The sequence below is a fragment of the Dendropsophus ebraccatus genome, chromosome 1, assembly GCF_027789765.1.
Source record: "Dendropsophus ebraccatus isolate aDenEbr1 chromosome 1, aDenEbr1.pat, whole genome shotgun sequence".
NCBI lineage: Eukaryota > Metazoa > Chordata > Amphibia > Anura > Hylidae > Dendropsophus > Dendropsophus ebraccatus.
In genome coordinates, this window is record NC_091454.1 from 159241326 (window position 1) to 159256544 (window position 15219).

Sequence of the window (15219 nt, forward strand, 5' to 3'; positions counted from 1 at the left end):
TCCCCAATTACAGTCAAATTTAGGACCCCTTGATTTTAGTTGGGCTGTTTACACTGTCCATATATTTATGGATCTGCAATACACAAAAATTGCATATGCAAAAATTATTGACAAGCTCTTGTATGGATCATAATTGCAGCACAGATTGTCCAATAGAAGTCCATAATTTTTGTGGCTCCGGAATTTTTATGGATGAAATGTCTGTGATGTCCACAAATCCGTAAGACATATGGATAACCAATCATTTAAAATTATTTCCACTTATTTGACTATCACTTTCCCCTTTTGGCTGATGTGTAAAAAATACAGATTACAGACGACACTGGCTGATTATTCCTAGGAATGCTCATTTAGCCGATAATCGGCTCATGTAAAATGGCCAGAGATCAGCCAAGGAGCATGCAAACGTCCGCTTATCAACTGATTTGATCTTTTGTGCGGCCGTAAAAATCATCATCGGCTGTCTGTGTGAACAGGAGATGTGTGTCCAATAACAATGTATTTAAATGAAGGATGCAGCGGTCGGTTATCTTTCACTACACCCCTGGGCTGGCTGGATGGAGGCTGCAAGGTGCCAGTACAGAGTAGCTTTAAATCTGCTGCAGAGAAGTGTGAATGGTCCTGAAAGGGTTTATCTTATAAGCAATTATTGTGCCTGGAGAAGCAGCAATAAGCCAAGCATTTCCCTCCCACAGCAACTGCAGGCGAACTATAGTATTAGGGCATTTTTAACAACAAGATCAGCCTATACCTGGCTCAACTATTACGTAGGCGGTGCCACACAGAAGGTCACTGAATTGTCCATGCAGCCCTTCCCTGTCATCATTTATCGGCTGCATGTCCCCTATTACACAGGACGATAAGCTGCTAAAACAATGGTCTCTTACATGGAGGCCCGTCAGATGAATGGTCATCCATGTAATACAAGGGCAGACTGAGTCTACCAGAAGTGTTGGTACTTGGTGGGTCACCGTTATAGCACTTAAAATCGGTCATTGGAGACTTCCCTATTAGGGTGCATGGACAGGGGCTATCTTCTGAAAAAAAACCTGATCAGAAAATGTGTGACACTAGCCTCAGTTTTCTCTATGCCTTAGCCTTGTGTCCAGTAGAGCAAGGAAGCTTAATCATCCATTATTCATGTCACCAACACAACCTCTGACTAGATTATTATTCCTGGTCATCAGCAACTCTCATACATGTAAACTCTTTCCTATGTACAACCGTCTGCTTTAAAATCGCAACACTCGCAGTCACATTGCCTTTGTGTGAGTATTCTACATTGGGATACAGACCTAGAGAAAAAGGAGCTGTTGCACATCACACCTATGGCTGACACTAATGCGTTTCGGCTATATTTAAAAACCAATGGCAGGATGTTGGTATATAATTTGATCAAACCATATTGCCTCATGTACCTCGTGCAGGTCTCCTGGCCCACATAAGTCCCTACACTAAACGACACTGTGCCGGTCAGCGACCACCAACCCCGCAAAGCAAGCGACAACAGGGGGGGGGCACAGAGTGTCCCTGTAACCCCACTGCCACAGGACCAAAGCCACTGGGCACCGTGACTAGGGCTCTGGGACAGTGTCGGTGGAGGAGGGAGGAAGGTAAGGGTAGCACCTTCTGTTTTTTATTTTCTGCTTTAAATATCTTCAGCTAACATCTTGGTGCCAAATACTGTAGAAGGTTTTGTGGAGTCCATACCCCAATTGGTCAGAGGTGTTTTGGCTGCACAAGGATCTACACAATATTAGGCCAGGGATGGCTGGGTGGTTGTTGAATATTATGCTGATTATTATAAAGGATGCAGAGATCTGGAAGCTGGTGAATCACCTTGTTAATATACCTTCTAAATTGCATTCTGGTCGAATGCACTATAGAATATACTGAATAGATATACAGTGACTTTTCCATGTGTTGCTTGTCCTGGCACAGGCTACAGCAATATAGTACTTGTAACACTGGCACTCTAACTGGTTGGAGCTATGTGCCCCTAGTGATTTGAATGTGACCAGTCACCGTTTTACCAATGTAAACTCTGTACCCACAATCTGCCCCCCCCCAAACCGCTTGTACCTTCAGATAGCTGCTTTTCATCCAAAATCTGTCCTGGGGTCTTTTCGGCAGGTGATGCAGTTATTGTCCTAAAAATCAACTTTTAAACTTGCAGCCCTGTGTCAAATTGGCGTGGTCTAGAGTGTCTGTGCCCTAACCTTGCACCGCCTCTCCATCCATCCTCCCCACCTTCTTTACCATTAGGAATGGCCCTGGCAGAATTTCTTCTGTTCCTCACTTGTCTGAACACTGCACAGGTGCCTTAATGATCCAGCCCATGTGCCGTGCCCACACGGGTGATGAATAGTAGAAAACCTGCCTGGAGCATTCCTAATAATGAAGAGGGTGGGGAGGAGGGACGGAGGGGTGGTGCAAGGTTAGGGCACAGACACTCGAGGCCACGCCAATTTGACACAGGGCTGCAAGTTTTAAAGTTGTTTTTTAGAACAATAACTGCATCTTCTGCCGAACAGACCCCAGGACAGATCTTGGATTAAAAGCAGCTATCTGAAGGTACAAGTGGTTTGGAGGGGGCAGATTGTGGGTACAAAGTCTCATTAAATAAAGCAAAATGCAGGCCACTGTTTTACAAGGGTGTCACTTATTTTCTAGACAGAACTGAAATTTTAAACCATTATAGATTTAAATTGCTATCTTTTTACATGATGATGATGATTATGAAATAGGTGACTTTTTTTTAAAGCGACTCTGTACCCACAATCTGACCCTCCCCAAAACCACTTGTACCTTTAGATAGCTGCTTTTAATCCAAGATCCGTCCTGTGGTCCGTTCAGCAGGTGATGTAGTTATTGTCCTAAAAAAAATACTTTTAAATTTGAAGCCCGTGCCAAATGGGAGTATCTGTGCCCTAACTTTGCACCACCCCTCCGTCCCTCCTCCCCACCCTCTTCATCATTAGGAATGCCACTGGAACATTTTCTCCATGCTGAACATTGCACAGGTGCTTAAGGATCCAGCCCATGTGCCGGGCTGACACAGGTGGGGAATAGGAGGCAATCTGCCTGGAGCATTCCTAATGATGAGGAGGGTGGGGAGGAGGGAAGAAGGGGTGGTGCAAAGTTAGGGTACAGATACTCTCGTTTGGCACGGAGTTTCAAGTTTTAAAGTATTTTTTTAGGACAATAACTGCATCACCTGCCGAACGGACCGCAGGACAGATCTTGGATTAAAAGCAGCTATCCGAAGGTACAAGTGGTTTGGGGGGTCAGATTGTGGGTACAGAGTCGTTTTAAATAATTGAGCTATTTTGTTAATTAAAAGGGATCATTACAAAATATTAATAGTGGTCTTTCCAGAGGATTCCCTAGGTTTTACATTACATTGTAGCCTCTTAAATAAATAGTAATGTAACCATCAGCGAATCAGCGATAGAGGCGATAGACACTCAGGCCATAAAAAACTGAAGGGTTTATAATATTTGGTTAGCTAATAAAGAAAACAGACAGCACAGATGTTGTTCACACGGCGGCTACATATAAAGTGTTGTCCAGGATATGCCAAGCTCACACCACCAAACCTTCCTGCCAGACAGGAGCTGAGTTAGGGCACTTGATGCTGCGTACCGATCTACAACAGAACCGTAAGGTAATATTATATTATGCTTAAACTAGCAACATATCAGTCACATCCACCCATTCTTATTTCTTATTGCAAGAGAGCAGAATAAATTTCTTTGCCTTGCAAAATGCCGCTCCTGGAATTATTTCCCCAACCTTTCTAACCAGTATCCAGCAATACCATAAATCAGGGATTTTTTTAAACTATTTTTATCATTGAAGTGAAACAAGTGAAGGAACACTTTTAAAAATTTTTTCCTATACAGTGGTACCTCAGTTCAAGAGTAACTTGGTTTAAGAGCGTTTTGGTTTAAGAGCTCACAGTTTTTCAAAATTGTGACTTGGTTTAAGAGCATTGCTTTGGTTTAAGAGCTCCATGTACTGGGTGGGAGTGGAGGAGGGGCATGGTTTGCATAGGGGGCTCTACAGCACTGTACTCTGACCCAGGAAGTCTCCCTCACCTTCCAAATCATAGCAGATCCACTCCAGGCTGGGGCTTGCATCAGGGGACAGGACTGTGAAGGTAATCTCTTCAAAGCTGTAACCCCTCTCTCCCCAAACAGAGAGTGCTGCATGTATGTGCCCACATCTGCCCTGCTCATTCCTTCATACTCCCTGCAGTCTCTGTCAGCCCTTGTGTTTTCCATCCTCTCCATTACTGTACAGTAACTTATAATATCACATATTCTGCTGTTTCTAAATGTTTGTTTCATTTGTTTTACATTTTTGGGGTGTGGAACCAATTGTCTGCATTTCTATGATTTCTTATGGGAAAACTTGCTTTGGTTTAAGAGTGGATTTGGATTACAAGCACGGTCATAGAACGAATTATGCTCGTAATCCAAAGCACCACTGTATTTATTTTTAGAACAATCTGAGTGATAACCCTACGTTAGATGGGAAATTACATGATCTGACACCAGCCAAGCTGTTTTCCTTTTAGTGCAGTCAGTACAGTACTGACCTGTATTATTATTGTAACAATAATAATAATAAGTATTATTCACTTTATTATGGGCCTTATGTTCTGTGGTGCTGACCTATGAGGTACAAAAAACATGGTAGCGCATATGTACAAACAGTTCCAATTAGATATAGGATTCAGTATATAGGAGTTGAACTATGAATAACGCAGATACAATGGATTGTTTCATTTCAAACTTCCCAACACATCACATTGAAAAAAGTGATAATCACATTTCCTTTGACCTCAGGGAGGGTGTACCGTGTTGTGCCTGAATGTGTACACAGCTCAGTGTTGACTTGTTAGGTTGGGCTTTTGAGGAGTTGATATTCACATGAACTGTTCCATTTACCAATGGAGGTGCCAGGATCTCTAGGGATGTTGTCTTATAACAGTAGGCTTACAAGCACTGTAATTGTCAGGCTATGGGTAGACAGAATTTTTTGTGCAATTTTTATAACTGGTTTAAAGAAAGCAAATAAGAAGAAAAAATAAGTAAAGAGAATAAAGGGGTATTCCCATCTTAACTAATGTAGGTAAACTTGTAGGTCTCATCAAGTTAAATACGTTTACAAGTATTGTGGTGCCTTGAATTACGAGCATAATTCGTTCTGGGACCGTGCTTGTAATCCAAATCCGCTCTTAAACCAAAGCAAATTTTCCCATAAGAAATCATTGAAATGCAGACAATTGGTTCCACACCCCCCAAAAATTATTTTTTTTATTCTGAATAACATGTAAAACAGATGAAACAAACATTTAGAAACATCTGAATATGTGATATTATAAGTTACTGTACAGTATAGCAATCAGCATGTATAGTATAATGTACAGTAAGTGCATAAACCTGAAAAAACAGCTGCAGTTTGTAGATATCAGGAAGTGAGAATCACAGAGCTGTGCAGGAGGACAGTGACAGAAACTTTTCTATATAGCAGTGTGTATAGCTGAGTGTAAGTGCAGGCAGATTATAGCAGGAATGGAGAGGATGGGAAACACAAGGGCTGACAGAGACTGCAGGGAGCATGAAGGAATGAGCAGGGTATATGGGGGCACATAAATGTAACACTCTCTGTCCAGGGAGAGAGGGGTTACAGCTATAAAGAGATTACCTCCATAGTCCTGTCCCCTGATGTAAGCCCCAGCCTGAAGTGGATCTACCATGATTTGGGAGGTGAGGGAGACTTCCTGGGTACAGGGCTGTAGACCCCACTATGCAGACTATCCCCTCCCTCACTCCTGGTCCCACCCAGTACAGGAAGCTCTTAAACCAATGCATTGCTCCTAAACCAAGTGGCAATTTTAAAAAACTGTAAGCTCTTCTTTACTATGTGTATACGCTCCGGACGGGATTCCACAAACAGCAACGTAACGTATATTTTTGTATTAATCACAGCCATTGTTGCAATCGGCAACAACTGCTGTACTTTTATGAAAATTTCCATTGTGTGAACATGGCTATATAGTGTATATGTACAGCGATGTAGTGTGTGTGTATATATACGTATAACATATATAAATATGTATACTATAGTAGCTAAGTAAATAATAGCCAAACCACTGCTGTTAGAACATAGTGGTGGTCGGTAACCTAGACAATGAACTGTCAACAATGGGAGGGAAAGAGCAGCATATCAGGGCAAGGAGGGTAGTTTGCTAAATGAATATGTTTGTGTGTATTTAACTTAACATGTCCTACAGGTTCAACTGCTAGTTGAGATAGAAATACCCCTAGGCATATCCACCTAAAGTTTACAAATTATAACTTGTAAATGTACCTCCTATTGGTTGTTTATGCCCAACAGCTGTGCCCACATGATCGCCAGTGAGATTGACAGCTACACTCTCTTTCAATTCAGTAGGAACTAATCTGCAGTAAGCCATGCCACCATTATACAGTAGGCGGCTTCTGGCACCATTCTTTGTGTATGGATGCCTGTGTAGTGCCCTTCCATCACAAACAGCCAATTGGTGGGGGTGCTGGGTTTCAGCACCCCTGGAATCAGACATTGATGGCCTGTCCTTTGAATAGACCATCAATGTTATAAACCCAGAGAACCCTGTTCCTGTGGGCCCTGGCATCAAGATTGCTGGGGATGATGGTCTTAAGCTGGCCATACACTTTCTAACTTTCCTATACACATGAATGTTCGGCACAAGCGAACATTCATGTATTCTGTTTGGGCACGATTGAGGTGAGCCTCAGCCAGATTACTTTAATTGTGGCTTATTCCCTTCAGAACAAAAGGGTTAGATGGTAAGAATCCAACATGCTCAACCTTTCTCTCCACTGACATCATCCATCAGTAAAGAGTTGGGAGGCCGCAATACACTGGTGCTGCAAAGAGATTTTTAATTTACTTCTATTTAAAAAAATCTAAAATCTATAAACTGCTATATGTCCTGCAGGAAGTGGTGTATTCTCTCCAGTCTGACACAGTCCTCTCTGCTGCCACCTCTGTCCAAGTCTGGAACTGTCCATCAGTTACAGAACATAATAGTAACAGTTATCGATTGCAGAATTATACAGGGAATGTAGAACTTGCATGTCTTGTTTAAACTATTTGCTGACTTAAGGGTTAGTAGCAATATGTTCATACATTTGTATAAGCAGAGTTTGCACAAGTATTAAGTGAATGCTGCATTATATAGCTCACTGATCTAACCAATTTAATTCCCTTTTTGTTTCAGTATAACAGGGTGTGGATTCCTGATGCAGAGGAAGTATGGAGATCTGCAGAGATCACAAAGGACTTGAAGACTGGGGACACTGTGCTCCATTTATGCTTGGAGGATGGCTCTGTAAGGCATGATGTTACAATGCTTTTCTTTTTAGTTCATGTATAGTATAAAGCGATGAGCAGTGCTGGAGTCCATTTATAGGATACATCTGTAATAGGTATGGTCCGAACCTGCCGAGGTTCGGGTTCGTACGAACCTGGACTCTCGGCAATGATTCCCGCTGTCTTAAACCTCCTTGGAGAGGGTGGATCCCCCTGGAAAACCGGGATACAGCCACAGCCATAGGCTGTATCCCAGTTTTCCAGGCGGTCCTCCCACTTTATCCACCCTCTCCACAGAGGTGTAAGACAGCAGGAATCATTGCCGAGAGTCCAGGTTCGGACCATCCCTAATCTGTAACTACACATGACAGTGAACTGTACTTTCACGACTTGACAAATCCTGTCCGCTAACACCTTAGCAACTGACTTTTAGTCCTTTCTATTACCCTGGGGCTAAATATTAAAAAGTGGGCTGTGATTGACCTTTATCTAATCTGAGAGGAGCGGTCACAGACAGCCAGACAAAGACAAGCACACCCCCACTGTCAGAAGTTTAAAAGAAAAACAAGGGACATCGCTCCATGGCGCGGATCAGCTGGATTAAAAGGGGTGAAGGGATAGATAGTTGTGCTGAACAGGAGGCACAACTCTCGGAATAGCATGAAAAGTATAAACCGCAGCCACTCCTGAACTCCACCAAGGGAATAATGAGGAAAAATCAATACACAAAGCGGTTCCTTGGCACTCCCAGTGAACCAGTGCTAACAGGTGGTGCTCCAAGTATACAGCAAACAGTCAAATGTAAAGTTTATTAAAAATACGCAACGCGTTTCGGAACCATACCGGTTCTTTTTTCAAGAGTGGTATAACCTGGTTATATGACTCTTGAAAAAGGAAGCAGTACGGATCCAAAACGGGCTGGGTCTTTTTAATAAACTTTTATACTTTGACATTATTCATCTAGTCACCATTTGTCGGACCTGCGCCTGGATCCCCGTTGTTGGAGTTTGGTGGTGCTTTTCCTTACTGTCAGAAGTTGTCACCCATCTCTAAACATACATGTTTTGTAATGTTTGGAAACTGGCAGTAGATACAAAAATCTTTTTCCAGCAGCTGATTGTTCCCCTTCATTAAAGGGTTATAATGGTAAAAGCACAGCTACTGTATTGCAAAAACAGCACCCTCCTGTCCTCAGGTTGTGTGTGGTAATACTCTTCAGCTCTATTCACTTCAGTGGAACTGAGCTGCAAAATAGCACCTTCCTGCAAAAACAGCGACCTCCTGTCCTCAGGTTGTGTGTGGTATTACACTTCAGCTCCATTCCCTGTAGTACCACACCCAAACTGAGGCCAAGGGTGGTGCTGTTTCTGGAAGGAAGTGGTCATATTTTTTAAAGGGGCTGTCCAGCGGAAAAAAAAGTTTCTTTCAAATCAACTGGTGTCAGAAAGTTATATAGATTTGTAATTTAAATAAAACAACACTTCCTGCAGAACATATAGGAGCTAATAAGTATTGGAAGACTTGAGATTTTTAAATATAAGTAAATTACAAATCTATAAAACTTTCTGACACCAGTTGTTTTAAAATAATTTTTTTTCGCAGGACAACTCCTTTAAGCCTGGATAACCCCTCCAAAAAGACATAAGATCAGAAAGATCAGTTACTCAGTTCAGTTAAGATAATAAAAGATCAGTTAATAAAAAGTTTAATATGCAAGGTAATACGATTGCAGAATTGCTCTACAAACTACAAAAAAACTAAAAGCATATTAGAGCCTTTAGAGCAGAGATATGGAACCTCAGGCCCTCCAGTTGTTGCAAAACTACAATTCCCATCACGCTTGCACAGCCAAGGGTTTGAGGGCCGAAGGTTCCCCATCCCTGCTTTAGAGGAAACCTGTTATTACATTTTTCATGTTTTTCTAACCAGGGCTGTCCACATTGTCTTCTCCCCACTCCACCACTCTTGATTGAGAGAATTCTCCTTCTTTCAGTATAGGGAGTGATTTCTCACTCAAGGCCGACATGGCAGGCAGAAGTCACTGGGGACTGCCCTGATGACTTGCCGTTCAAGCAGCATGAAAGGGATGACACTACATGTAAAGTAGTGCCAGACTATGGGATGGAAAAGCAATTATGCCAATTCGTACCTTTCGACATGAAATGGATTTTGGGGGGGCTTCTGTCACATACAAAAAGACAGTTTTGTTTGGAATAATCCTAATCTTAGACAAAGTAGATTTTATATATAATTTTTGTTTCGTAGGACTTGAAATATGTGATTGAGAAAGGTCTACCTCCTCTTAGAAATCCCGACATTCTTGTAGGAGAAAATGACCTCACTGCTCTCAGTTATTTGCATGAGCCGGCCGTCCTGCACAACCTGAAAGTGCGATTTATGGAGTCTAAACTTATCTACACCTACAGTGGTAAGTAAATACCGTATTACAGCTGAATGGGAACTGTTTGTACAGTACTATATGTGTCCTTGGGTCACACAACTTTGTCCTAACACTTTCGATAGTAATTTCAATATCTGAATATTAATGATATCACATATTCTTTATTCTTTAGCATAGAGTTCCATTGTACAATAAAAACACATTACTCTGTCTTTTTCTTACCCAGAGGGTACTCCTATCCCTCCATCAACAGTCACTGGAAATGACTCATTCCCTTCCATCTCCTTCATTGTACACAGACACACTTGACTAAATCTCAGCCTGTAGAGTACATGACGTAATCTGGTGTCCATGCCCAAATGTATAAATATCTGGGATTATTGGCGTCCTTTATGGAAATGAGTAGAAGTCAGTGTGTAAGAGTGCAGCTGTGGTTTCATAAGACGTCTGACACTGTCATGAGTCAGAAATTTTGTTTAGTGAGAAGCTGCTTGTTGTTGGCTTTCTTTGGAGAGGCAGGGTTTGTGTTGTACAGAATTAAAGACCTACTGTGAGACCATGAGCTCAGCTCTCTAAGAAGAGCAGAACTGATCACAGCACAAGGTGCTCTGCTTTACTGCCCTATTACACAGGACAATTATCGCCTGCTCGTTTGTCAGCTAATTGGGTCGTCTTGATCACATAAATTACAGGAGACGGCTCTGTTATAAGTCTATGGAGCCTTGTGGTTGTAATCATTCACCATAGGCTAGCAGCTGGACAGTAAAGCTCTTTAGGTTTGGCGTCCACTTTTTTAATGTCTCTTTAGGCTTCCCAGACTGAGACTAACAGCACTAAGCCACCAGAAAGAATCTGCATTAAAGGGAATGTGTCATCATGATCTTTTGTTTAAATCGAGTTTTTATGTTAAATATTTGAAACAAATTTTTGTGATTTTTTTTTTCAAATTTTTCCATCTGTATTATAAAATGTTAAAAGTTTGCAATTTTCACTCTTAACTGTTGTAAAGACTGCTTTAAAGTGATCTGCACAGCTTTGCAGCAACAGGTAACACCAGATAACACCAGTAAAGATAACAGCAGCTTTCTGTGGAATAACCTTTTCAAAGATCACAGAGCATGCTCAGTAATGTTTCACATTCATCTACATAAGACAAGTCTTGTCTATTGTCATCTGTGCCCTTGAGGCTTGCTGTAACAAATATCACTAAAGATAGATGGCAGCCCCCATAACAATGTACAAAAAAATTAATATAACAAACAGAAAAAAAGAAACATAGAAGTTAAGATCATGTTTAAGTATCTGCCTCTGATCAGGAAAAGAAAATCTAGGTAGTACATGCCCTTTAAGAATGCACCTTCACTGTAATTCCTTTTTGGTTTCTTGATATTTTTGGCTTGTCACATGCTATATAGGTGTCAATAGATTTGACTTATTTAATTCTTTATCCTGGAAACATTTGAATATGTAGCATTTTCCTGGAGGTATATATCGCTCTTCACCTCCAATTTTACACTAAACTGGTGATCCATTGGAGGAGTTCATGCAAAGTCACAGTTGTTGCATGGTCAGGTCCTGAGCAATAGATGTCATTATAAGGCGCAGTAAAGTGGCTGCCTGTGTGAATGGTGGGGGCCTGGTAAAGTCACTTTAACATAAAAGAACTAGAAATTAAGTCTGTAATATAATCGGTGAGCAGATTCTGCTACTATTTTTAAAGAATCATCACCAAGACTGCTGCAACTGCTCGTGTGAATCTGCCCCTATAGTAACGTTGGAGATGCAGATGCTAATGTTTACTGGGGACCTGGCTCCTGGGATTTTTCCAGCGGCGTTACAACCAGTCACAGTGTCGGCATTTCTCTTCCCATGACTAATAAACTAAAAAGTGAAATATATAGATGGAGGTTTCTTAGACAAACACACCTGTACAAATATTATCCTGTTCACATCCACAACGTGCTCACTATCTCCTAGCCTAATTATGGGAATTGTTTTAATATTTTTCCACTTACTGTTTGGGGAAAAAAAAAAAAATAAATAAAAAAATTATTAACCCCTTGGTGTACCACAACTGTGTGTTTTGGTTTTGCAGCAATTCAGCTGTTCCTGTGCCTTCAGCAGTGGGTGTTGTATAATATACAGCTGACACCATGCTGCAAAGAACAGGACTGAAGCAACCATAGCATCATAGGAGTAGCCTGTTACCTCATAGTCACTGATGGGTTGTCATGGTAGGTGGGGGACCAACAAAGGCCTTTTCTGCAAAGTGTATTTGCCTAAAAAATCTTGCTTCAGGCAGGGCCTATTAAATTACTTGTAGTTAAAATACTGACTACGATAAATTGTTATATGGCAAAGTAACATTAAAATGTTATTTATACAGCACAGTGAATTTAGTAATACAAAATATATAATGACTATATATATAAACACCAATGACTCGCAACCCCAAAATGGTACCAGTAAAACCAGTCTCGTGCTCCCTTAACCAAACACTCATCAACCTCTCCCCTGTACTGTTGAGTGTCATCTCCACCACCTGTTATTCAGAGGGCAGGATTAGGATGGGGGGAGTTATTACCGAGCGCCCAGGACACTGCACAGGAAGAGACCACCTAGAGGACACTTGCAATAGCAGCACAGTAAGTAGCATGACTATCCATCAAGGTATTTTAGGCTATGTTCACACATAGTATTTTGCCCAGTGTTTCTGTCAGTATTTTGGTAATTTTTGCAGCCAAAATCAGAAGTGGAACCAACAGAGTAAAACTATAAAGGGAAGATGTGCACAATTTCTGTTTTTAACCCACTTTCGGTGTTGGATGAAAAAGTACTGAGCAAAATACTATGTGTGAACATAGCCTCAAGGTGCTTTACCCGTCACATATTAAACGCTGTTCATTGTTTTAAAGGGACAAAACTGCTGATAGATTCCCTATAAACAAACAAAAGAGTTGATGTTACATTGAAACTATTATGGTATGTTCCAAGACTAAGAATATTAGGATCTGCTACCGTATGAAGGTTGGTAGGTTGTCTTGCCACTTTATATTTTCATATGTATATATTTTATACGTGTTATAAGAGCTGAATACCCATGTTTTTCTCTCTGTAGGTATTATTCTAGTTGCAATAAATCCATATAAGGAACTGCCAATATACGGAGATGCAATCATCCATGCATACAGTGGGCAGAATATGGGAGACATGGATCCACATATATTTGCTGTGGCAGAAGAAGCATATAAACAAATGGCCAGGTAATTTCACTGTCCCGTTCATTACAACTCAGTGCTTGCTTTTATTATAACAAATGATTTGGTATACCCAGTCATTCAGTTCTTTATATTGCTTTCTTAATTATTTTGTCACAGTGACACAGACAATGGGATCAGTGCTAGAAATCATTCACATTTACTCAAACATCCAGTAATCTGCTGGTAGCATTTATGTCTATATGGGGCAGGTGCTTCAATGAAGCTGTTTATGAAACGTTTAGACAATACAGACAATACAGCCTGTCAGTTGTGGGATTAGTTGACATTTCATTGGTACCATTTCAGGCTGGGTTCACACTACTTATATTTCAGTCAGTATTGTGGTCCTCATATTGCAACCAAAACCAGGAGTGGATTGAAAACACAGAAAGGCTCTGTTCACACAATGTTGAAATTGAGTAAATAACTGCCATTATTTCAATATAACAGCAGTTGTTTTAAAATAACAGCAAACATTTGCCATTAAATGGTGGCCATCCACTCAATTTCAACATTGTGTGGACAGATCCTTTCTGTGTTTTTAATCCACTCCTGGTTTTGGTTGCAATATGAGGACCACAATACTGACTGAAATATACGTAGTGTGAACCCAGCCTCAAGGTGCATACAACTGTTGATAGCTTTTTATCTTAGTTTTTAAGAGGTGAGATAAATAAAAAAAAAACAGCAACACTGTAAAAATGAAATCATGTTGTAGTTTGGATTGTGACGGATGTGGAGATACCAATGCTTTATTTCATTTCTTTTAATTCATTCATTTATCCATTCATTTACATGATACATTTTTATTGAGTTTTCCTTGAATTTATATGAAAAATTAAATTAGGCATTCTTAATGTAAATGAAAATTTACATATAAATATGTTATTGTTGGATTTATACTGACACATAGAATAAATTTAAAACATCAGTTTTACAGTGAAAAATTATTGCCGTACAAAATAGTACAACTGCTTCCACAAAGATAACCCCTATATGTCAGTAGAAAATAAAAAACATAGTGAGGAATAAAACATAAACTAAACTGATAATTGGCAGGGTTGGGAAAGGGATAACTATATGTTAGGGTAAGCTAAATGAATCTTATAGCTGTTTGTATATGTCAGTATAACAATAACTGAAGTATGCACAAGCCAAAAAGACAGAAATGGCTGCACATCGCACCCATGGTTGACACGAAAGCTTGTTCAGCTACATTAAAAACCAACATCAGAAGTTAGTATATAATTTGGCCAAACCATATTGCCTCATGTACCAACGTGCAGGTCTCTGACACACATGAGTCTCTAACCAAAAAACATCACTGTGTCGGTCACCAAACAAAATCCCCGCAAAGCGTGCGCAAGCAGAGAAGGGGGGCCACGGAATGGCCCTGCAATCCCAATGTCACAGGACCAAACCCCAAAGGGCCCCCCCCCCGAACCACACAGGCACCGCCAGCGGAGAGAGTGAGCGCCAAACAACACAAGTGGGAACAGGGCAATATGGTTTGATCAAATTATATACTAACTTCTGATGTTGGTTTTTAATGTAGCTGAACAAGCTCTGTGGCAACCATGGGTGCGATGTGCAGTCATTTCTATCTTTTTGGCTTGTGCAGTAACAATAACTAAAGGCATGTACTGGAAATGTGATGTTTCTTGGATTTAGAGTTGTTATAAATACTCTGCATTTTGTAGTTCCTTTACCTAAGGGTTTCCACCCCCACCAGAATCTGCATATTAAGGAAGGACTCCAGAAATGTATTTTTGTCTATGATGCATATGATGGCATATGTTTCATGTAGAGACTTTTATGTTTTCCTTGTGTATACCTATTTCATTTGATGTGGCATACAGGAGTTGTCTGCCTTCTTGATCCCTATTTCTATTCTAATATGGCTTTCCTATTGCAGCCCATGGTGCATCACGTCTAAGTGCAGAAAGGAATCAGCACAGAGCATATAGCGTTGTATAACTGTGCAGCTGTTCATTCTATGGACTCACCTGCTACATCACTGCTGGTCCCTCAGAGAGGGCTGACATTCTATCTTTATCAGAACTATGTGGGTAGGGGTCATACAGAGGAACAAGGAGGTTGGTTCTGGGTATAGAGGGAATGGATCTGAGAGCTGCTGAGATAGATCTAATAGGAGATGATGTAACAACTTCC

At 40.8% G+C, this 15219-nt stretch overlaps 1 protein-coding gene across 3 annotated transcripts in view; it reads left to right on the top strand.

The window, feature by feature from the left end:
* Positions 1–15219, top strand: part of MYO5C (myosin VC) — an 84938-nt gene that overhangs the window by 4886 nt on the left and 64833 nt on the right. The window contains exons 1-4 of one of the 3 annotated variants that reach the window (XM_069982766.1): positions 3597–3667; positions 7295–7405; positions 9652–9814; positions 12906–13050. In XM_069982766.1, the coding sequence (XP_069838867.1) occupies positions 3635–3667; positions 7295–7405; positions 9652–9814; positions 12906–13050 (452 nt within the window). In that variant the 5' untranslated portion in view covers positions 3597–3634. Of the gene's footprint in view, positions 1–3596; positions 3668–7294; positions 7406–9651; positions 9815–12760; positions 12815–12905; positions 13051–15219 lie in introns of those variants that run through there. The other 2 variants (XM_069982774.1, XM_069982783.1) reach the window with 2 other exon arrangements.